This window comes from Strongylocentrotus purpuratus, unplaced genomic scaffold (assembly GCF_000002235.5).
Source record: "Strongylocentrotus purpuratus isolate Spur 01 unplaced genomic scaffold, Spur_5.0 spur5_scaffold_20, whole genome shotgun sequence".
Lineage (NCBI taxonomy): Eukaryota > Metazoa > Echinodermata > Echinoidea > Camarodonta > Strongylocentrotidae > Strongylocentrotus > Strongylocentrotus purpuratus.
The window spans coordinates 42,197,350-42,222,336 of record NW_022145606.1 but is presented as its reverse complement, the minus strand read 5'-3'; the positions used below and the strand labels follow the sequence as shown (position 1 = coordinate 42,222,336).

Genomic DNA, 24,987 nt, shown 5'->3' with positions numbered 1-24,987 from the left:
ACTATTATTATTATTATTATTACTGGTATATTAATTTCAAATATGCAGGTCACAGACCCCATTACCGACTTCAAACCGACCTATAACAATACTCTGAAATGTACAGGTTCAATTCTTCATTATCTATCTATCAATCTATCTATCTCCTTGAAAGTATGCATCATACCTTATGTTTCTTTTTCTTTTTTTCTTTGCGCTAGTACTTGGAGCCTCTCCATTCTCAACATCGTCTTCCCGACTCGACTTCTTCCTCTTCTTCTTACCAGAGCTAGTCTCTGCTCTCTCCTCCTCCAGACCCTCTTCACTACTATCCCTCTTTCGTTTACTAGTCTCGCCACTAGACCTCTCCTCGCTGTTCTCCGCCGTGTCGTCGTCATCATGGGAACAGCCAGGTGTCTCCAAGTGCCTGTTCTTATCCTTCTTAGATTTCTTGGTCTTTTTCTTCTTCTTCTTGTCGCCGTTCTCGTTATGCTCGCTGGCGCTTTCTGATTTGCTCTCGTCGACGAGTCGCTTCTTTTTCTTGTTCTTCTTTTTCTTCCTTCCCAGGTCAATCCCCTCATCCTCCTCGATATCGCTCTCTCCCCGAACCTCGATCTGTTCCTCGTTCTCTTCGTCCGAGTCTCGGCCAGCTGACCGCGCCTTCTTCTTCTTCCGCTTCTTCTTTTTCTTGTTTCGACTCCTCACCCCGTCTGGTCCCTCCTCACTCTCCATCTCCTGCTCCTCCTCCTCTCCTTCGTTCCCTCCATCTTCATTCCCTCCATCCAACAAACCCGACGGCCCAGCAGCGCCCTCTACATCTGACCTTTGACCCTGCTCCGTGGACTGTCTGAACCCAAAGCCGCACCGAGGCGCTTCTAGCTCCGTGTCCGAGTGCGACTCGCTCACCCTCGTCTGCCGCCCTCGCTTGAAGGCGCTCATCTTCTGCGCGAAGTAATCCCCGACGCTGCAGGTTCCCTTGAAGGTCACGACCCCATGAGTGAGCTCCTCCTTCTCCTCACTCTCGTCCTCGTCAGAATTCTCTACCTGTATGGTATAGAAACAAGTATGATAAATGACCTTTGACCTGCCTTTGACAATGTCGGCAAAGATTCTTAAGAAGCCTATTGTATTTTTTGTAAGGTACCTTACGAACCTCTGTACTCAAAGGCCCAAATTCACTAAGGAGGTTTGAAGACACACCAAGGTTTATGTGCGTCATATGATGTGTTTTGACGTGTTTCAGACCAAATTTTGTCTGAACCTTGGTCTGAATGTGTGAAACGCATCAAAACGTGTCATATGATACACACAAACCTCCTTTGTGAATTCAGACCTTTAAGTACAGAGGTTCTTAAGGTACCTTCCAAAAAATACGATAGGCTAGCTTCTTAAAAATTAAAATTTTCCCATGAATTACTAGAAAAATATAATGTTTTGATAAATTCTTATTATTCTTGTCAAAATTCAAAACATTCTCCTTTACATGACACCCTGCTTAGAACAACTGGGAATAAAATTAAGATGACATGAAAATGGGACTTAAGGACACTGCAAAAAAACAACTGATAAGCACAAAGCTCTTGGCCTGCTTGAAGATAAGCTTGAGTTCTGGTAATGATGGAAAATAAATTCTCACAGAATCCAACAAAACTTACAATGAATGTTCAAAATTACAAATAAATGATATGTGCCGAACGCTTTTGGTAGGAAGTGTATAGGGGCTGAGTAATGAGCAATGACCAGAATCGACTCCATTAAATGAATACAACTTTGGTTCATCTGACAGAATTTGTTTGGGTTTAAAAATAACCAAAAAAATAATGCTGTTCTTCCTAGTGACTGTGCTTTAGGATATGACCAGAGCTGAGTCTCTAACAATATCAAAACAACTTTAGTTCCTCCTACCAAAGTGTTTGGGGTGTGACCAGAGCCGAGTCTCTAACAATACAAACAACTTTAGTTCCTCTTACCGATTGTGTTTGGGGTATGACCAGAGCCAAGTCTCTAACAATATAAACAACTTTAGTTCCTCTTACTGATTGTGTTTGGGGTATGACCAGAGCCGAGTCTCTAACAATATAAACGACTTTAGTTTCTCTTACCGATTGTGTTTGGGGTGTGACCGGAGCTGAGCTTGTTAGACGTCTACCCAGAATGCTATTCATACCTTCCTCTCCATACTGGGACATATCTTTTCCTCGAGTGAACTTCTTGTAACTGCAAGAAAGATCATCGTTTGTATCATTTAATACACAATATCAAATCATGTTATTTCAAGAAAATGCAACAAGAATAAAAAAAATGTTTAAACGTATTTGTGGCTTACAACAGTAAATAAAGATTGATTGATCAATTTTTAATTGAAAACAAGTCAGCGGGACTTGAACCTGTCATCTACTGTTTGCCAGGCAGCGACTCTACCACCAGGCCACCTAGCCATAAATATGTTTAAACAATGGAAATTTCTCTAAAGAAGCATTATATTTATAAAACAAATAAAAAATTATGTTTGAAGGTTTGCATGGTGGTATGAATAATCACGGTAGAGGTTTACGGTACACCATGTGTAAAGTCCTAGAAGGACTAAGGAAAGTAGATAGAAAGTAGTCTCACTCCTGAAGACGGACAGTCAACCTGTCCGAAACGTCGAGTCTACTCTCCTGCTCCTGCTCTGCAACTCTACTCAACTCTCCAACTCAATCCAGTCTTCTACTCAAACCTCTCATCCTATCTACAACTTTCTGGTTTACAGTCCTTTTCAGGACTATACTCACTTCCGAAAGATACTCTTCCTTCCAACCTCCACTTTCTCGCCTTTCTATTTCACCTCTATTTTCTATCTACTTTCCTTAGTCCTTCTAGGACTTTACACAAGGTGTACCGTAAACCTCTACCGTGATTAAATAAAAAATTGTTGACTAAAAACAGATTCTAAACTTTTAGCCTAAACCCAATACACTCTACCTAACCCTTACTCCTTTACCCAGAGAAGCCTGTTAGAATTGATCAAAGGGCCTGAAAATCACCTAAAATGAGTTTGTACACAAAAAATCCTAAACTATGGTATGAAAATAACTCACCAAGGCCTGAATTCAGGCTATAAGGGAGTTTACAGATAGCACATGGTACAAATGACCCCAAATATCCACAGATCTTTTACACATGGAGAAGTTCCACTTTGAGCATATTAGAATAATAACTGCCAAAGTTCTAGATGTGCTTCATGAATACCTTTTGTTTGCCCTCTTGAAAAGAATACTTCCACCTGCGTATCATAGAATGTACTGTTGGTGCATAAATGAATAATGTTACATAACTTTCATGAGCGCATATCCAGTATTCATCTCTGTGGGTTTTACCTTTTTGGTACAAATGACCTTTATCTGCCCATGCGCAGATTGTATCTGTAAACTCCCTTATTGCCTGAAAAATGGCATCCCTGTTTACCCCTCAACCCAACCCTAAACCTAACCCCAAACGAAACATAACATAACCAAAGAACAACCCCAACCATAAAATTCTGATAAAATAATGCCCAGAGCAATTGTTTGTTACTTACTGGACTCTGCTCCGTGACTTCTTTGAGCGTTCCTCTAGGCTCAATGCTTCTCTGTCGTTGGACGTTGAGGGCGTGCGACCCTCGTTCAGAGTGCTAAGGAGGTCGTTAAAATCATCCTGGTGAGCAATCCAGTTATCTTCTTGGCTTACCTTACATCCAATACCTGAAAAAAAACATAACAATAACAACAAAAATAACAATAATAATCATGTAGTCAAACCTGCTTTACGAGAATCATATTGCTGAACGATGAGTAATTCGTAAAAAAATGTTTTATTTCTAGTCTGAATATCGCTTAAAGAGAAGGTTGAGTTCTGGGAAGAGGTAACAAAATAATTTGTAAGCGTTATCATGTAAATGTGGAAGAACAGCAGATACAACATGTTCCCTGAAAAGCATGGACCTTCAAATGCCTTCATATTCTAAATATGTTGTGTAACATCGTAAAAATCTGTCCTGATTTGTACGCCACGTGTTCGTGTAGTCCCCTATACATGTACATCTTTCTGTGTACAGTGTTTGTAACTTTACCAAGACTTGGCAAATTTCTTATCATTTTGATGATTCCAGAATCTTGCAATACACACAAATACTTTATATATGCTAGATGATCAACCTTTTCTGGTCGATTCCACAACGTTTCTTTCACAATCCAATCGCATGACCAGAACTCAACTTCATCTTTAAAGACCATGGTGTTTAGCAAAACTGCTATTTGAACATCATTTAAAACAAAAAACTTGATGAAGAATCAGGGTCCCGTACTAGTGTGGGCGCCATATATACATTGTATATCAAAGTCATTATTCAGATATCTGGCGGGGCTTAATATGATGAGCACGCACGAATGATTGAATAACTGACATGTAAACGGAACTCATCGTAACTGGTTTCTTTCTTCTTTGTATGATTTTATTATCTAGTCTATATGCCCCTTTTACTGCACTTGATTCTTTAATCTGAAGACCAAATAACAAAAACAATGTGTTTCTCGGTAATTATAGCTGGCCAAGCCTATATTTATTCACAGATATTGTGCTATGTGAGTATACCGATGCAATGTATAACAAAACAAATATGATTTCTAGCACTTTAGAAGCTTTTTAAAAAAAAGGTATATCACAGGCTTTTTCGGGGCTTTTTTTCTGAATAGTTAGTGACAAAAAAGGAGGCGGCGGCGGGAGCAGCCAAGAAGGAGGTGGGCGTGGAGCCGTGGACAAGAAACAGTTCACTTTTGTTATTTGGCCTTGTACGTTTCTTTATACAAGTTTTGTACAAATTTCAGCTAGTCTACACAGGCTTTTAAAGGTAAAGACCAGTATTGGAAACGCCCCAATTTCAAAAAATGAAATGGAAGCTCTTATTACCAATCATGTGAAAGAATATGTTTTGAATGATACATGATGATAAAAATGTTGACGGGAAACCGCCTACTAATTGATATATTTGGTAAAGTAGTGTATCTCTTGCCTGTTGAGAGATACAAATGCACGTGCCGCGCACGTGTGTGTAGTCCCATATACATCTTTCTGTGTACAGTGATTCTAACTTTATGAAGACTTGGCCAACTTTCTTATCATTTTGATGATTCCAGAACCTTGCAGTACATCTATGCTAGATGATCAACCTTTTCTGATCGATTTCACAATGTTTCTTTCACAATGCAATCGCATGACCATAACTGGTCTTAAGGTTTAAGCTCACCCAAGTTGTTGTTCTTGAGAGATACTTTGACGTGAGAGACGGTTCCGTCCTCTTTGACCCCTAGACCTTTGCCCTTTGACCAGCCCATCTTCTCCATCAGCTTCTGGCCATACTTGGTTGAATCTGAAAGAAAACAAAGGAGAGAGATAAACATGATAAAGGAGAGGAAAGAAAGAGAAGGGATGAGAGAGATGGAGAGAAAGAGAGAAGGAGAGGAAGAGAGAGGGAGGGAGGGTGAGAGGAGAGAAATATGAATAAAAGAGAGAGAACGGAAAAGATGAGAGAGAAAGAGAAAGAGAAAGAGAGAGAGAGAGAAGAGAGATAATTTGTTACATATTTCCATTATGTCCATTAAAAAATATTTTACACAATTTGTGTGTGTCCAGGTTAGAGAGCTATACATGTAGCTCAATTGTTGAACTCAAATTGCAGTGACTTTTTGGCATAATCCACTGTGATTATCCACATACATAGGCTATAGTTTTGTGCATTTACACTTATAACACAATTACACATTCCCACTATTGCACTGACCAGTGGAGTACGTACGCAGGATTTTTTCAAGGAGGGCGTTTGAAAATTTGAAAATCGCGCCGACCGATATTTCGCTCAGTTGGGGGTGGGGGGTTTATTGTGAGAGCACTAATTTTTTTTTTACTTGCCGGTAATGTGAAAAACGGGCCGACCAATATTTCGCTTAGAGGGGGGGGGGGGGGGGGGGGGGGGGGGGGGGGGGGGGGGGGGGGGGGAGCATTCATTTTTTACTCACTCAACTGCCCCCCCCCCCCCCCCCCCCAATTTGGAAAAGAAGAAAAAATATTGGGGGGAGGGGGTTATCCCCCAAACAGTAACGCACCTTTTTAGGAATTATGGGTCAAAATCGAAATCCATTTTGAAAATCTTTTTCAACATGGATTTCGATTTTGACCCATAAATTCCTAAAAAGGGACTATTAAACTGATTATTTCAGTCAAGTTGGTAAGTGGAACTGATTTATTATAGCCTAGGCCTAATTTACAATATAACATGCACAAGGTAAAATTATATTTCGGGGGATTTTGGGGGCAAAACGCTACGACCTGAAATGGCCGTGGCGTTATCAAGGGAATGTGTATAGACGGTTTCCGTCTCTAAAGAGAGAGCCGGCCGACCCTACCCCAATAAGAGGCTAACGAACGAAAGAGACGGAAAATTCGGTCTAGTCTCCCACAGACTTGCAGCAATACACCTGTTCGCATGTATGTACAGGCATTACGAGGTGTACTAGCACAATAGCACGATCCACGCACTATTATATGTACACACTAGGCCTACACAGCTCAGATACGTGTACATCATACATGTACATGTATTTAACTACATGTACATCATACATGCAAGGTTGTGCAATATACGTCGCACACATCGTAGCCAACTCTCTGGACAGACAGACTCAACAAGCCGACAGCTATTGGGCTTTTGCAACTTTCTTATTGTGTACCACACCATCATGAACATGCAAATTACTGAAGAAAATATTGCCCAATGCCATAAAAGTGTTATACCTTCAGTCCAAGCTTTGTTTCTCGGGTCAAAAGACAATTTCTGTCGCCGTCGCGGCTCCGCAAGCATCGCCATCTTGTTGGTGCACGTGGATGGACGAATAACATGTAAATAAAACATAGCTTCCATATCAGACTACCTTATACTTGTAATATAATAAAGATGTCGATTTTATCATTTTTGTCCAACTATTTTAGTTTTACATTTCAGAATTCTAGTTTCCTAAAAAATTTAATCATGATGTTGCAATCAATATAGAACTGAAATATTTTCAACGAAAAACAATATAGTTTATATCAGTATAATTTAAACATCTGCCTTGGACCATATTTAATAGCATGCACAAAAGCGTTTAAATGTCCGTACTTCGACCAATCAGAGCACAGTATTTATTAAAGGCCGAGATCCTCATCAGCCAATAAACGGCCAGTATTCATACTTTACCGGCCCGCTGTTTTTAAATGCACAAAACACATCAACCAGAAACAGGCGATCGCAGGTGACTTGGTCGACGTACAAAAATTGTCTGCATTTTCTTCGACAAATTTTGTATTATTTGGCTGAAAATAAGCAAGATGGCTTCAAGACATAAGGAAGATCTTAGGGTGAAGGAAGTTCCTGATGTTGTTACTGATCCATCGACGGGAAAAACATACACGAAAGGAAGATTTTTGGGCAAGGTAATTAACTCATGAAACTGGCGTCGTTGGAATGAATCGAGTTTTGAATCATGAATGGCTTGTGTGTGTGTTTGTGTGAATTGAATTGCAATGCCGTTGCAACTCGCTTGATCATCATGTTGATTCTTGCCAGAGCTGTAACTGAAAGAGGTTTTGTGTGACAGTGCGAGTGATAAATTTGTTTGAAGTTTTAATAATCGTTGTCAGTAAACTTTTTTAAATTTTAGATTATTTTGAGATAATTTAATGACATTATTAATGTCTTAATAATGATCGAGACTTGAGAATGAGAGAGTCGAGGACGAGGGTCTACTTTTTTTCATTCCTTGGCCTGGGCCGGGCTCTGTGAGTGATAACTCCGGGAAGCTCCAACGCTGCGCGCCGGTGTTGGAGCTAATTCCCGGAGTTATGTGAGTGACTGAGTCTGTCTTCTTCTGACAAAGCATAGATCTAGACTCTAAATTAATTAATTAATTAGTTTACTGAATAAGACAATTTCAGTTGACTGATGAAAAAGCCTGGAGTCTGGACTTATTTTTATTTTTATTGAATTTTTGAAAGTAGACCTAGATCTAGGGTCTAGAAGAATCTAGACTAACAATTCTTTGTTAAATTAGTTTCAACTTTCATTTTTGTTTGGACCGAGAGTCCGAGACTGACAGAATAACAGAGTGACTGTAGGGTCTAGATTTTGCCTGGTCATTAATTCAGAACTGCACTGTCTAATTCAGTTTACCCCCCCCCCCCCCCCCCCCCCCCCCAGATGTTGTGTGTCCGCATCCGGACAGTTGATTTAAACAACAAGAAGAGTACATGCAAGCCAATGATAGGGGTCTAAATCTTGGACTTGGTTGATCACTAGATCAAGTTGATTCCCATATCTAATGAAACTTTTGAAAGGAGCTGCAGTTGGTTATGTATTATTATGGCACGTGATGTGGTCACTGAACAAAAATCTTTCCATTTCTTCAAGTATTATAAAACTTTTTTAACTTAAAGCTTGTTCAGAAATGATGCAATAAACCACCACCCAATTGTTTTTTTTTAATGCCAACAATATCTTTTTCTGAATCCGGGCCAACTCGGCTCAAAGACAATTAACTCAGCCCAGCTGCAAAAGTGGTCAGTTTTTGTCATTTTACCCTGACCCTAAACCTAACCCTAACCCTAACTCAAAGTCAAACCCTAGCTTATTATAACCCTAACCCTAAACCCAACCCTAAACCTGCACAAAGTAACTGCAGCTGGACCGAGTTGTCTTTGAGCCGAGTTAGCCCGACTTTTTTTACATACCGTACTAATTGACATACAACTGCACACAAAGTTCAGACACAAACTACATGTATTATAATAGCTCTGTGTTATAACTAGATAAGAATAAGATACAGAAATGTTAAAAGCATCGCCATTGGTTAAATGTCATGATATAAATTATTAAATGATCCATGTAGGCCAGACTACAGTAGCCTAGCTAGAGCTCATTGAGTTGACTTGTGACATAACCTGTAGACTCTTTAATACTGAAATGTTCTCTAAGGGTGATTTTGCCACGTCATGTCTAAACTCTAGTCCAAAGACTGAAGACTAAAGAGCTTGTTGTTTGTTCTTGTAGAATAATTTATAAAAAGTCATAGCTACCCGTGCTCTTTCCATGCTGTACACCCCACAAGTCGATAGGATTTGAACAATTTTACATGCTTCAAAATCAAAGACTCATTTAAAAAATTGATTAAGTTTAATTTTATTAATATCTAAAAATTATTTCTATAGCTTAAAATATGGCAGTACACAACATCAAAAATTAGAGGTCTGTCGTATCAAACTTGTCCGATTTACACTTTGGACTAGACTCTATTTTAATTAAGCCCTTAATTGATATAAAATTACGGGTAGTCTGAGAAGAACTTAATTGGCATGTTTAAATTCCTTTATTAATTGAAACATTTGTAAATGACATGAGCTCATGGAATAATTGGAATTAACTTCAATTTCAATTTATTGTCCAATATTGGAAATTTGTTTTGCTCACATTTTACAAGCATAGTCTACAATGAATCACAAAGTTCAAATAATATACTTTGACATAGAATTTCTGCAGAATATTGCTAAAAAGAAAGTTTTCCTACGTTATTATAAAACAAAATAAGTGAATTATTTTAAATGTTGTGACTGAACTGTTTAATACTGGAATCTGTTTTTCTTGATGTCGCTACAGGGTGGTTTTGCAAAGTGTTATGAGCTGACTGACGATGCCACCAAACAGATCTTTGCCGGAAAGGTCGTCTCCAAGGCCCTACTTGTCAAACCTCACCAAAAAGACAAGGTATGTCATTACGTAATACGTTTACAGTAACTTAATGCTATGCGTGTGTGTCTGAAACAAATTTCTTACAATCTATCTATTAAATGTCAAGATTTGGTGCTGAAGGTAGATTCTTGTAATAAACAGGCCTGATAAAAAACAAGATTTAAATCTTTTTCTTTTTTTCCAGATTTGTTTTCTTTTTTTCTTTCTTTCACATTTTTTCCTCATTTTCTCAATTTCCCCAATTTCCCCAATTTTCTTACTCTAAAGGGGGAAATGTTGTTAGATGCCATTTTTTCCCCTCAAATTTGTTTTTTGTTTTGTTTTGTTTTTTGTTTTTAATCAAGGGGGGGTACATGGTTGAGGGGATTTTTTTTTTATTTTTTATTTTTTTTTTTGCTCACTATCACCCCCTGAATAAACATGAATCTTTCTTTTTTAAGTTCCACATTCTGTTGTTGGTCTTTAAATTCTTTTGTTTTAGGGGGAGGGTTGTTTGTAGGTTGTTGATTTCATTTATTTTGTTTTTTTTTAATCTCACAAAGTTCCTCATACCCAAAGTGTCACAATCAATTAATCCTGCAATTAAGATTAAGAGACTGAATCTCACAAATTTCCTCATACCCAAAGAGTCACAATCAATTAATCCTGCAATCGAGATTAAGAGACTGACAGTATAGTACTCTTTTTAATTTGGTATCACTCTCTTGTTATTTTAGATGACAATGGAGATTCACATTCATAAGAGCCTGCATCACAGGCACGTCGTTGGCTTCCATAGTTTCTTTGAAGACAAGGAAAACGTCTACGTCCTACTGGAGCTGTGCAGGAGAAGGGTAAGTGAAGTCTAGGGGGTGTTTCACAAAGATCCTAAGTTGGGCTTAACAATTATGGAAAGCCGTTAGCATCTATGAAAATATTTGTAAAATTTACTTTAAAAGACATACAGTAAAATGTTGATTCAAATTATCCATATTTTCCATTATCAAGGAGATTTCATGTTCTTCAAGTGGAATTTATTTTTAAAAGTCTAGAAATTTCACCTTAAGAATCTTATTTCTTCACACCAGAATCCAAGTTTGATTGATAGTTATATGTTTTTGTGTGGATGCACTACGACAGAGTAATTTTTCTTCAGTTATATCATGACCTCAAGGTTGACAACTTGAATTTAAATATTTAAAAATAATATATTTTCTGACATTTATTCATCTGAACCTTGATATATTCACAGTCACTAATGGAGCTGCACAAGAGACGAAAGGCCATCACTGAGCCCGAGACGCGCTACTTCATGCGTCAGTGCATCCTGGCCTGTCAGTATCTCTCCAAGACCAAGGTCATTCACCGTGACCTCAAGCTGGGTAACCTCTTCATCGACGACAACATGGAGCTCAAGGTCGGGGACTTTGGTCTCGCCACCAAGGTCGACTTCAGCGGAGAACGCAAGAAGTAAGCTCAACTTCCTTGACACATTTGTCCCATAAATCGTAGCACACATAATCGCAGATCATTCTTGTCACATGTTGTTTTCTGGGAGTGTCATAGTATAGTGGTTAATTAGGCAATAGGGCACTGTACAATGAACCTGTAAAAAAAACAGGGAAATTTGCCGCAAATTATTAGATCAAGGCAGTCAAAATGATGAAATTTAGTCCGGAAATTGCTTTGTTTTACTAAAAAAAAGTGGATATGTCACCGGACTGTCGATCACAAGGTTCCGCGGTTAGAGTCCAGCCGCAGCAAGACATTGATCTACATTTGCCATACTCGACCCAGGTGATGTAAATGGGTAGCCTACCTGGCAGGAAATAATTCCTTGAAATGCTAGAGCGCCATAATGGCCGCCTTGCTAAAGCCAGGGTAGTAATCGGGGCAGCGCCAGGAGTGTCACAACCTGACAGACATGTGCACTATATAAGAAGCCACCATTACCATTAATATTATTATTGAGTAGTGTCTGGTAGGTAATCATGTTTTAACGTTTGCTCCTTCTCTCTAGGACACTGTGTGGAACTCCTAACTACATTGCCCCGGAAGTGCTTTCCAAGAAAGGTCACAGCTACGAGGTTGACCTTTGGTCACTAGGATGCATCATGTAAGTCCAAAAGTCTTAGATCTCAATTCTCAAGTCATTGATGACTTGATCACGTACGTACAGGGCCTAAAATTGGCCTAGTTACAGATCTGCATGTCTGATTTGTGCCTTTCCTAATTTTGTAATGATTTTCTGACAACAAAAACAAATCAACAACTTTGAGCTTCATTTCCTATGCTAAATACGTAAATGGCTTGCATCTCTGTGCATTATTTATATGGATTACATAATTATTGATGAATACACGGATGTTGAACAAAATATTTTTCATTTTGTTCTAGATAGAGGATGGGATGTTTGCAAACAAAAAAATTATCTACATGTACATCCTTTAGTGAAACATGAACTTAAACACTTACAAAACAGAGGATTTTTTTTTTTTTTTTTTTACAAATCATGAGAATCACATATTTACAAGATTCTATAAAGTGATGAAAAAGTAAAAAATAAATATGAAATTTAAAAAAGTGCAGACAAATGGCGGGAGAGTGTATAAGCAAAAATATAAGGCAGCAATATATTTACAGATAAAGGATTCTATGTTTTCTTGTACGCCTCTCATCCTTTTATTCTACATTCTCCGCAACTTACCATCAATTTTTTTTTTTGTGTATAGGTACACCCTCTTGGTGGGGAAACCCCCTTTTGAAACTCAGAGTCTGAAAGACACCTACCAGCGAATCAAGAGAAATGAATACAGAGTACCATCCCATGTCAGTACACCGGCTCGCAATCTCATTGTTAAATTACTCAAGGTAAGTAAACTAAGTACATGTAGTATGCTATAGATCTCTCTCTCTCTCTCTCCTTTTCTCCTTTTCTCTCTAATATCTCAGTCATTCTATCTTTCTGATCTCTCTAATTCTCTTTTCTCTATATCCAGTATAATAAAATATCCCCACCTCTCTCTCTCTCTCTCTCTTTGGTTTTCTACCTTTCCCCTATTTTCTGTCATATTTCTATCTTTCTTTCTAATTCTCTTATCTCTTTTTCTATAAATGTACTACCCCTCCTCTCTCTCTCACACACACTCTATCTCTCCTTTTCTCCCTGTATTCCTATTTTCTCTGTCATTTATCTTTCTCTCACATTCTCTTAATTCTATATCTCTCTCTACATACTACACTGGATCCCTCCTCTATAGAATACTAGACTGATTTTATCATCATCATCATTGATAAGACGCGACCAGTCCTGAGATATCAATTACTGTTAATTGTAAATATATATATTTCATAAAATAGGGGCAATGTGCTGTTTGATCCAAGACAACGCCGTCACAAATATGTCCTCATTAACCCTATTTTAACTGGGCTATTTCAGACCAGGTTTTTACTGGGGGGGGGGTCAATTTGACCCCCCCCCCTAAGATCTCGGCCGTTTCACCGCCGATCGCCGCAAAAATTTGCATGCATGTCAAGTGAAGTGTATAGAATACTATGGTAATTTCAAATTTTTGAAAAATTCACTCATTTGCATATTTATGGTAATTTATGCAAATAAGGTCATCAAATTCACATTTCTGCCCATAAATCATAGATTATTCATGTTTACATATTCCTTTTCACTACACATATTTATTAGACCATTTGGAATAATAATACAACACAAAAAATTGGAAGAGCCAGGTTAATCCTTATGTTATCTTTTGTTTTTTTTTTAATTTCTTATGTATTTCATTGTTTTTTTAACTTATGTATTTTATTGTTTTTGTTGTTTTATTTCATTTATAACTACAATTCAACTATTTTGACCCCAAAACAAACATCTAAACTTTAAACAAGACTGAATAACCAATCTATTTTTAGGAAAAATGACTTTTACATATGTTTTGTACACAAATCACGAAAATGAGCGATTTTCGGGCTGACATGCAAAGACAAAAGGTCACGTGACCTTGTAACCGTAGGTCCGATTTTCAAAAAATTTGTTTTAAAAGATGCGTAAGACTCGAAAGTAAAAAGTCATGAAAGGAAAATGTTATATCTGCCGCGGTTTCGGAGTAGTCGCGAAATTCCTACAGGGGGGGGTCAAATTGACCCCCCCCCCCCCCCAGTTAACGTAGGGTTAAAGCGGGACTGCACTACTTGTATAGCTACTTGCGCCCTCTATATATAGCAATCAATGCCTAAGCGGTACCCGTTGGTCCCCCATGATGAGATAACCACCTGTCAGTGACCACGCAGGGAGGTCTAATCCCTCCCGGCCAAACAAGTGCAGATAGGTTTTTGTCTTGTGATTTTCAAAGTTTTACATGACATTTAAAATTCATAACTTTCTTATTAGTCATCCGATTTTGCTCGAACTTTTTTTGATTGGTTTGTCTGATTTTTCTGCTTCTATTAAAAGTGAGTTAATTTGGGAGTGGACTTGCCCTTTAAAGCATCTTTCCCTTTCCATTTGCAGAACGACCCTACGCAGCGACCTCACATCGACATCCTCCTGCAAGACGAGTTCTTCACCACAGGGTACCTGCCCCCTCAGCTCCCCACCACCTGTCTCACCATGGCTCCTAGGTTCCAAGTGCCTGTATCGTCAGGCAGAAGACCACTCCTAGAGGTCAACGGCCAGGGTAGGTCAATTAAATGATAATGCAGGGCTCAACACTAACAGGTGCCCAGATAGCCAACGTTGGGCCAACGTGTGCTGTTACATTAATGGCAAAATGTCTTTTTGGCCTGCGGGACCATGTTGGCTCGACGGTGACAAATCGGCGTCGGGCCATTGTTATGCCAACCCCTTTCCCAGCATGTGCCATTGTCCAACGTCGTATAGCCAACCAATATCCACTGTTTATCTGTCAAAAAAATTGTGACAATGGCCCAACGGTGTATTGTTATCTGGGTGCCCGACACACATGGGACCCCAACCCATTTCTCCATCTGGACAAACTCCTGAAAATGCTGTTCACTGCTAAGTTTGATTCAGTTGAATCTTAACTTTTTATGACAGGGCACTCTAGCTAATTGTACAAATTTTCTTGTTTCTACACTTTTACTATAATACTGTAGGAACCATTGTATGTATTAGCCTATGGTAAATAACATAAACTTTCAGCTGTCAGTAGGTCAATTCAATGCAAATAAATGTGTATATATTTTGTTGTTGTAAGTCCTGAGTTAGACTTCCTGATCATTTGAAAGCAAACATGTAATGCCAGTTGTTAATTTATTTTAAATTTCTTCCTTTCTTGTAGATGAGAACGTGCCCCCAGGTCGTGAGCAGAGTGGAAAGCCACACAGGAAACACAGCGACCGCAAGGAGAATGGCGGCGGCAAGCCAAAGGTCTACCAGCCTAAAGAAGACCACCTAGCCAGTCTCAAGGTCCATCTCACCAGCGTGGTGGCTGCCAAGCCCAGCGAAAAGGCTGATATAAGATTAGGTGAGGTCCTTTTTTCATTTTGTCGTTGTTGAGATCAACGGATAATATCCATAGTAACATGTAATTGACATTATCAGGCACCCTGTAGTCCCTACCAACTAAATTTAAAATGTTATCATATATCTCCTGAATAAATACAGATTTATTTTTTATAAAGACCCCCTTTGCAAACAATTATCGTGTGGAGCCCTGAATATAGTGCAGAAGTTTTGTCAACAGCGATATGTTTGTCTCGAGGTCAAATTCCATAATCCCATAAAGCTCGCATATGGGAAGGATGATTGACCTCGAGCATGCGTGTGTTGCAACCACCTCTCTCAACGTGCTATGCATACGTCGTACATTGCATGCATGGAATCACCCTTCCGTTTTGCATTGCTTTTGTTTCAGATGAGGCGGAGGACCCAGCAGCCGCGCCAATCCTGTGGGTTAGCAAATGGGTGGACTACTCAGACAAGTACGGCCTGGGATACCAGCTCTGTGACGGCAGCGTCGGTGTCCTCTTCAACGACTCAACAAGACTTCTCCTTCACGCAAATGCAGAGTGAGTAACAACTCGCCATTAAGTGTATACACTGAGCTCTGTGTTATAAGAGACATATGTCATGAAATAGAAACCCAGATGTTAAAATCTATCATGAAACTATTTTATTTATGTGTTTCCATCTAAATGGAAATTGAATTTTACTGTTTATTGTTAGGTTAAGGTTTTGTGATTTCTACCTTCAGGAGAAAGTCACTCTACTCAACTACTTTTTGGTTCGTGTTTGTTTGTTTTTCTATTGCATGTTAGAATCAATAGAATTGATTTGAATGACGAATACTACTCTCTCAATCTCTAAGTGCCATATCGTTTGACTTTGGCAATCATGCTTGGCTCCTAGCCTTCTGTATTAGCACCACTCCCTGTTCTTTCACTTCTCTCTCTTCCAATAATTTCTGCAGACTGTCCATCCAAAGTATCCTCCTTCTTCCCCTACTCCTTTTCCCACAATTTTCCCTGTCAAAGCAAGATTATCTAGGCCTTCTTTCCATGAACTTCAACTGCCTAATCAACATCTCACGTATCACTTTCCTTTGCACTCCAGCTTGTGTAAGAACTTCCTCATTACTAAGTTGTCAGTCCAGGGGATGTGAATGTTAATAATAACACCGTCATGTTCTTTCTTTCCCCTAGCACGTTGGAGTACATAGAGAGAGACGGGAATGAAAAATACTGCCGTCTAGGATCTTACGACTCGACGCTCCACAAGAAAGTCACTCTCCTCAAATACTTCAGGAACTACATGAGTGAACACCTACTCAAGGTGAGGACCATCAAATAAATAATCCAAAACAAATTATCGAAAACATTTTGGGTTCCTACGACCAACATCACAGAGGGCAAATGAATCTGTGCTCTGTTTCATAAAATTGTTATCAATAACAATTTGATGTACGTCTCGGGACTTTTGGCTTGTTATTTTTTTTTTTTTTTAACAATAAACCGAAATTGAATTTAATTGGAATATGATAATTGTTTTAAACTACTGAAATCTTGCATTTGATTGGCTATGTCTGTATGAGCAGATTTGTCATAGATCTGTGACACTTTTATGAAACGGGGCCCAGGTACATGTGGGAAGCATGTATCATTCTGCATCTGAAAAGTGACTTTTCTATAAAAATAAAAAAAATCAGAATTTTGTTTGGTTTATTTTTAGGCCGGTGCCACTATGACACCCATTAATCAGATAGCATGGCTAGAGTACCATTCTTGCAAAGCTGGTTTAGTTTGTACATCAATTTATTAAAGTCAGCATTTTCCTTCTAAGGTGTTACTGACGCAAGCACCATGACACTCCCCTCCCTCCCCTTCTTCTTGTCTCAAGCATCCGCCTCACTAAGACCTGCAACCACACCCAAGAGATGTGTGTAAAGCTTGAGAGTAGATCTCAAACTTGCAATGTCCTTGGTCTACATTTGCCACACTCAACCCAGGTAATGTAAATGGGTGCCTCAGCAGCCGTTAATTCTTTGAAATGCTAGAGCGCCATAATGGCGACGTGCTAGAGCCAGGGTAATAATCAGGAGCGCCAGGAGTGTCATGTATGACAGACATGAGTGCTATACAAGAACCCAATATCATTATTATTGTTGTTTTATTCCACCAGGCCGGTGCTGCCATGACGCCCCGTGAATCAGACAGCATGGCCAGGCTACCGTTCCTACAGAGCTGGTTCAGGACCAAGAGTGCCATTGTCCTTCATCTCAGCAATGGAACCGTCCAGGTAAGTTCTTAAAGCCCCACTGCACGTACAGCTACTTGCGCCCTCTAGAGAGCTGATTTGATGAGATAGCCACCTGTCAGTGACCTTTCAAGGAGGTCTAATCCTCCCCTGGCCAAACTAGTACAGATGGGCTTAAATCATTCTCCACCGAAAGACTTGAAATTTCTCCTCGAGAAATCTTCTTTCTGATGATCCAAATACAGTAGTAGATTAATAGTATCAAATATTATAAACGAGCCAACTGGACTTCGATTTCACTTTGGACGTTTCACAACAAATCTGGGACGCTTCAATGGGTCAAATGTTCTTTGGCGGCGGTCCCTCAGCTTTTTCTGAATCTTCTCAACCCTGTCACAGTTGCAACAACCATTTGGCTAGCCTATAATCTAGGCGGAGTGCCGAGCTTTTTTCTTTGCTGCTAGACTAACCTTAAGCAGAACGTCTGATACGGCGAGACTACGAACCGTGAGCCGCGAAGCTAGACCAGTGATTATAGGCGGTGAGCCGCTTCGCGACTCACGGTTCGTAGTCTCGCCGTATCAGACGTTCTGCTTAGGGTTAGTCTAGCAGCAAAGAAAAAAGCTCGGCACTCCGCCTAGATTATAGGCTACCATTTGGCCTGATGAAGCATCGATCCCAGGGTGAACGTGAAACGTCACAAGATAACACGTGATAATTTCAGTTGACAATTCTATAACATTCAATGTTATTAATCACCCTTAGAAGATCATTAGGGGTCGGTCCAGGACGTTGGGGCAGTTTTTGTGACATACCAGAAGTGAGAAACTATGTCTCCTATCATCTGTCATGGACACTGTCATATTTTTTGCCCCAAACTTTATGGAATGGCCCTTATACAACACTCAAACCTACCATATATCTATGACGGAATTATAATATTTTTCAATCGACTTGTTCTTCTTCTTCAGATCAACTTCTTTGAGGACCACACCAAGCTTATAGTGTGTCCCATGATGGGTGCCGCCACCTACATCGACGCCAAGAGGAACTTCCGCACCTTCCGACTGAACCTGATCGAGAAGCACGGCTGCACCCCGGACCTCTACGACCGGATCAAGTACGCCAACAACATGGTCAAGAACATGCTGGACAAGAAGACCACGACGACAACGGCTGCAGCGGTCCCAGCGCACTAGCCGCTAGCCCTTCAGACACGGTGGTCGAGAGGTCAACGGGGCTTGGTAGATCAGTGGTGTAGCGGCAGGCAAATTGATGGGGGTGCTGTAGGATCACAGTCAGTCTCTCTTTCATAGTTTTCAAGAGTTTATTGGCCTCTGTAAATCACTCCTGGAGAGTGTTTCACAAAGACTAAGATCGACTCTAAAGGTCACAATTGAGAGAGCAACCAGTGGCATGAACGACCTACCATATTTAAGCCACACTAATAGTCGATCTTAGTCTTTGTGAAACACTCCCCTGTAGCGGTATCCTATTTTTAGTAAAACACAAGCCATAGAAGGCCAATTTTAAAGTCACACTCTACTTGGAGCACTACCGCAAAATCCCCTTCAGACCCCTCTAGCACCATCTAAGGTCAGCTGTAGCAGTATGGTCCTGTAACTCGATGCGCTGCGGGCTCTTGCATCAAGTCCTCTGTCTGTGAAGTGGAAATTGAACATAGGTCAACGCACTGTTGGCAAGTTGACCGTTGGATGGCGCTGTGCAATGAACAGTACGCTAGGGCAGAAAGTTCATCGGGTCAGTATCGTTTGACCTCTTGCTGACCACTGATAGTTACCAAGAGTTTGTTCGACGTGTCTGTGTGTTTGATATCTTTTGTACCATATAAATAAAAGTGTCCATTATGTATAGTGTATATATCTTATATTATTCCTTGCATCTCTGTTGTACCATGTATTGTTTTAAACACAGAATCAATCTTATATATCTAAATGTATACATTTTTCTTTCTTCTAAAAGCTGGAATGTCGTAGACACTTGCAGTTAAATGTGATTTTAACTGCAATATAAATAGAAAAAGAGTATTTTCAGGGCTCGACCCTCACAAATTGTTTGGAAAGAGGTACGGAATTAAGTTTTTAAGCGTCTTTGTGAATGAAAATGAGCCCCATGATAACATTCTGACGTTGTTCTGCACCCACGCATTCCTGGCGCTTGTTGGTGTCAAGCCTGCTTATTTTAGACAGGTATTTTCAATTTTTCTTGCATGGTTAGGACACTACAGTACAGTCTATAATCCCTTTTCTTTGAACTTTGTTTATGATTTGAATTTAACGGATGTTATTGTTTAATTTTAGAATCATGTTTTGTCGTCGATTTTTGTTCCGATTAGTTCATAACTTTTTTAATGGAACTGTCTATCGCTTACAAAGAATCTGTTTCAGTCTCTCAGATGTGTTTTCTTCAACATACAGTTAATTCTCTGTAAGTCGAATCTCAGGACCACAAAAATAGTTCAACTTATGCAAATTCAACTTAATAGGAAGTGTAAAATAACACGTCTTGCATAGTTTGGTCCCCCAAAATGATTTGACTTTGGAAAACTTTGACTTGTGCGACTTCAAGCTTTGCAGAAATAACTGTCGATAACTCACTGTGTAGATGACAGCTGCTACCAAATAGGTCGCCTGTTTAATTTCCTTTCATGTGTAACATTGATCCCCATGACGAGGGTCCGCTGTTCATTTGATAGGCCATTTTGGTATTACGTAACCAAATTTTATGCACACATCTTTGTGACGACCTATTATTTCATTCACCCGATATGAATAATTGGACATGTATTTCAATAGTCAGAATGCAAATTGTATATATTATGTGTTTTTAGGTAGGGCAGGCCATGATGTTTGTCCTACCTAGCAACAACTATTGTAAGCACTTATCATTCTGACGATTGGGAGGCACTTCACAAAGATGTGTGCATTGACTTTGGTTACATCACGATAATAGAGTATTGACACTTGTATTTGACTACTCCTTTTTTAGTTTTATGCAGCATGTATTCATGATATTATGGGATAATATGGTGTGAATGAAAACTCAATTATGAATATATATATATATCTTGTATCGTTACACTGCTTACAATACATGTTGCAATGCAAAAAGTATATAATTAAGAGATTGGTTCACTAACATCAGTGTGTAACTTGAATAAACCTGTAGAGAGAGAGAGCTTGAGAAAATATGGTTTTTCAAAGCAGGGCCAGTTTTATAAAGAGTTGCGATTGATTCAAATCCCTCGTAAGTCCTATAATCAATCGCATATTTTCCATCCCCTATCTTTTATGTACATATATATGTAGTTACGATTGATATTTATCACAACTCTTTATAAGACGGGTCCCATGTATGATTGTAAATAGAAACACTGCTTATTTCGATATTAACACCAAATTTGTATCCACACATTAAAAGGGGAAGCCATAGTTTACCCCCTTATCAGAACGAGAGCCCCCCAATATAAAACCTTCATGAATTTTGCAATCAATGTTTTTAATGCTTTGAATAAGCTCAAGATTGTACATTATAGCGGAGCAGTACTTTGTACACATGTATATACAGTGTTTAGGCTAAGCATTTACTCTATTCTTAAATGCAAGCATGTTTTGATCTTTAAGCTTTAAAATAATGAAATAAAATTTACTTGTATTTAAAATTGTGCTTATTGTGCGTTTCTTTTGAGCTAAGTTATGGTATTGGTGTGAACAAGTGTATGTTTGGCGAGACTTTTCTTCACAACCTAACGTTTTTCTGCAGCCGTGTATTATCGGTCGGGCTAAGGGGGTCTGTAGTACAAGGCAAAGCTTAACCAATAGTTTGTGATTATTTGGCCCTGGAAAAAAGCAGGGTTAGCAACAAAATTGCGATGCTGTATCCAGAGCTGCCAACCATTCCATTTTTGCCAGAATTACTCTGTTTTTTCCTCCAAATTACGGTATTACGTTTTTTCTTCATAAAATACCTTTTTTAATTTAATTTTTTTTTTTTTACATACCGCAGGTCAAACAACTGCCCTAAAATGTTGATTTGATCACAAATTCAATAGAAAACTAGTTTTAAAACATACTTGAAGAGAAAAATATTCTGAAAAAAAAATTAAATGCTGATAATACCAAAATTACCTGCTTGTATGGAAAAAAACAGCATGATGAATGAACATTTCTGCATTGGAAGTGTGTCACGCATGATTGTAAGTTTCGTTTTTATGAATTCCTTTTTTTGGTCGCACAAGGTTGGCAGCTCTGTGTATCCTGAATGAAATGTGAGTGAGAACAGAAGTCGGAATAGTCTGAAGCTAAGGAAAATTGGTGAAGTACTAGTAGTACGGGGCTTAGAGTGTGATAAGCATATTTTAATAAATTGAGAAATGTTTGGGGGTGAAAAACAGAAAATAAAAAATCTGACCAAGAAGTCATTTAAAGTGCTTCAAGGGTAGAGACTAGTTCTGGTCATGCGATTGCATTGTGAAAGAACCGTGGAATCGATCAGAAAAGGTTGATTTATCTAGAATATAAGTATTGGTGTGTACTAGCTGCAAGGTTCTGAATCATCAAACTGATATGAAATTTGGCCCAGTCTTGGTAAAGTTACAAGCACTGTACACAGAAAGATGCATATGGGACTACGCAATATCTATCCAGTCCGGATAGATATAATAAATTACCAAATATATCAATTAGTAGGCAGTTTCCCGGCAAAATTGGTATCATCACATATTAGTCAAAACATATTCTTTCACACGATTGGTAATAAGAGCTTCCATTTCATTTTTTGAGAGGGGCGTTTCCAAAACTGGTCTATACCTTTAAAGTAGTGACTTGAATCCATAACTGATCACTTGGCTCACTTTGCTCAGATTTCTCAACACACATGCAGAGCTACCAAGTGTCACGCATCGAGGGTCTGAAAACGCTCTCACACGAAACCTACGCTATACCCTCGCTCGCGCACCAAGTCATCAAAATGTCACCGCATAGCTGATCTTTGAACTTGGCATCTCTGGTTCTGGATTTTGTTTAAACTTCCTTCTGGCGTCTCTGAACCCATGACACTTACCGACAAATCCTCCAAACAAACAACATCCAAGCAAACAAACCATTAAAATAAACAAATACTAACAATTTACCAAATGTGGAAGATTTTAATGTCTCTTTATACAAGAATGTCAAAGAACCAAAAAGAGGTTCATAGAAAAAGAAAAAAACAATGATGAAATATTCACAACCTGCAGTCTATACTCATGTACACTGGAGAGTAGAAAACGAGAAAAAAAGATTATATACAAGTTTTGTGTTATGTACAGTGGAGCGTCGTTCACATATGCCCGCAGAAAACCGCCATGGTATACCGCTGTGGTGAAATATGTGTCGTGCGCGTCCCATTTCCATTTCTTATTACATGGATAAGTGAATACACAAAGGATCTTTGCTCCCGCCTATAGACTTATCCTTATCTCAGCCATTAATTAAGAGCAATGTTTTGCTCAAAATGTGAATGTGTCTCCAATGCCCCCTCTCTCTCAAAATGAATATCATTTGAACTTGATCCGGCGTAAACACACTTGGATCAGTCAATGAAACTTTCGTCTTCTTTTTAATTTGCCATTTTGATAGTAGTAATGACCTTTTGCAAGATTTGCTGTTGGAAACACACTCTTGATGAAACTTCATTCTTTTTCCATATTGAGAATTGACGAAGGAATTATTTTTGAGTAATTACAAAACAAAGGAAATACACTGTAGTACTCAAAACACCATGACTGCAACGACAATAGATTCCCTACAGCATTACAGATCTTGATTGTAAAAATTAAGTACTTTTTTGTTATTCTGTGTGTGAAAACTTCAATAAATATGTCTTTCTCTGAATATTTATCTTTATCTTTTCCAAATTTCTATAAAGAATTAAACCCATCAATGAAAAGGGGGAATAATATAACTAATCAAAACAAAGGGCAGTTACAGCCTTTCTCAACTATGAAGGCAACAGTGTCAAAAATACATTGTTTTTTTTGAGAGAAAAAAAGCATACACATATAACTTTACTTTGATGGCATTAGAAGTTTCTTTTCTCCCACGCCCCATTTTCCATAGATTTACAAATAAAATAGTTGTTATTTGGTGTGGCAGTTCTTTTAAGCGGCTTACACGTCGTGCGTGTATGGGGTTTTGAATTTACTTTACAGGTATATCTAGTATTAAAAAATGCTTTACATCATTCTGTACATACGGCCCTGAGAAGGATACAAATAAAATATATTACATTGTTATGGTCAAGTGACTGGTAGAAGAGCCTATTGCGCCGTTCTGCTAATGCGGGCTTGCACTAATGCTTTCACCGATAGAAGTTAAAGTGTCACTTTTTGGTGACATTTTATATGTATTGTTTGATCTAGTATGCTCTAAATTACAAATTGTACAACATTCGAGTCCCTTTCTGTTGTAGTACAATGTGTCGATCATGAATAATAGTGATTTAATAAAAAAATAATCATTAAAAGTCCTTAAATCGGCAACACAGAGTGGAATTAATGATCGCTTTTTTATGTAAAATAGGCAAATTTCTTGTCATCATTCACGCCATCAATCATCATTCATGCTATTTCTTTTACTCACAATAATAAATACAACATGTATACATGTACCAGTAGTTAGTTGTTAATTTGAAAAGGTAGGACTGAATTCTATGACCATTAGATTTAGGTAATTGTGTCATCACCAAAACTCATGACTGGCATCAAGGGACACCCATTTAAAAAATGTGGTAAAAACAGAACACAGCACAATGCTTCAAAAAACTGCACAAACTGGCAAAATCACTGCATAACAAACAAGGTTTACTGGTATTCATTTCAGTGAAAATCAAATTAAAAGCCATCTGCTCATAAATGGACTCTCTTAAATTTTCACTTTTTCACTTCAAAGGAAAGAACCCCCCCCCCCCCCCCCCATATAATAATGATAATAACTGAAATAAATAAATAAATTAAAAATCAAGGTCGTGTTTCATAACACCTTTTATCAATGACAAATGCGAAATGTCTACAGGAATTTGCTCTTAGCCAATCAAATGCCACGTTTTTAGTAGCTTATAACAGTTATTGTAACTTGTTATTGATAACAAGTTTCATGAAACAAGGCCCTGCTTCTCATAATGAGCAGATACTGTCCCCCGCCCCCTTATTCAATATCCCTCTCTTGAGCTACAAATATACCATGGCTCTTACATCATTGCAGTTTACCCCCCTCCCCACTGACAAGTGTGTACTGGTGATCTCATGTTTGCATTGAAAAATGGCTGCCTGCAATATGCTCTTCTATTCTGCATCCTCCCTCCCTCCAGTTATGCATACCTTTAAACATTCCACAGCAAAAAAACTTGGAAATTCTCAAGGCAAAAGAAAATAGGAATACACTGTATTTTGTATGTTTTCTCATGAAATTTGGAAGGGAATAAAGGAGTCTTGACATTAATTAAGGCAAAA

At 38.7% G+C, this 24,987-nt stretch overlaps 2 protein-coding genes across 2 annotated transcripts; one reads left to right on the top strand and one right to left on the bottom strand.

Annotated features, from left to right (window-relative positions):
- Positions 1–122: 122 nt before the first annotated feature.
- On the bottom strand, positions 123–6,909 carry LOC591382 (PIN2/TERF1-interacting telomerase inhibitor 1). Its single transcript, XM_030993386.1, has 5 exons — positions 6,787–6,909; positions 5,243–5,365; positions 3,539–3,701; positions 2,082–2,196; positions 123–1,023 (listed from the first exon to the last, which is right to left on the bottom strand). The coding sequence occupies exons 1-5, from the start codon at positions 6,902–6,904 to the stop codon at positions 136–138; spliced, it is 1,407 nt and encodes a 468-aa protein (XP_030849246.1). The 5' UTR covers positions 6,905–6,909; the 3' UTR covers positions 123–135.
- A 329-nt stretch (positions 6,910–7,238) lies between these two features.
- LOC587774 (serine/threonine-protein kinase PLK1) lies at positions 7,239–19,404 on the top strand. Its single transcript, XM_030993385.1, has 12 exons — positions 7,239–7,464; positions 9,680–9,787; positions 10,489–10,605; positions 11,004–11,221; positions 11,772–11,867; positions 12,484–12,622; positions 14,274–14,439; positions 15,064–15,249; positions 15,640–15,793; positions 16,427–16,556; positions 17,403–17,519; positions 18,449–19,404. The coding sequence occupies exons 1-12, from the start codon at positions 7,360–7,362 to the stop codon at positions 18,674–18,676; spliced, it is 1,764 nt and encodes a 587-aa protein (XP_030849245.1). The 5' UTR covers positions 7,239–7,359; the 3' UTR covers positions 18,677–19,404.
- Positions 19,405–24,987: the final 5,583 nt, after the last annotated feature.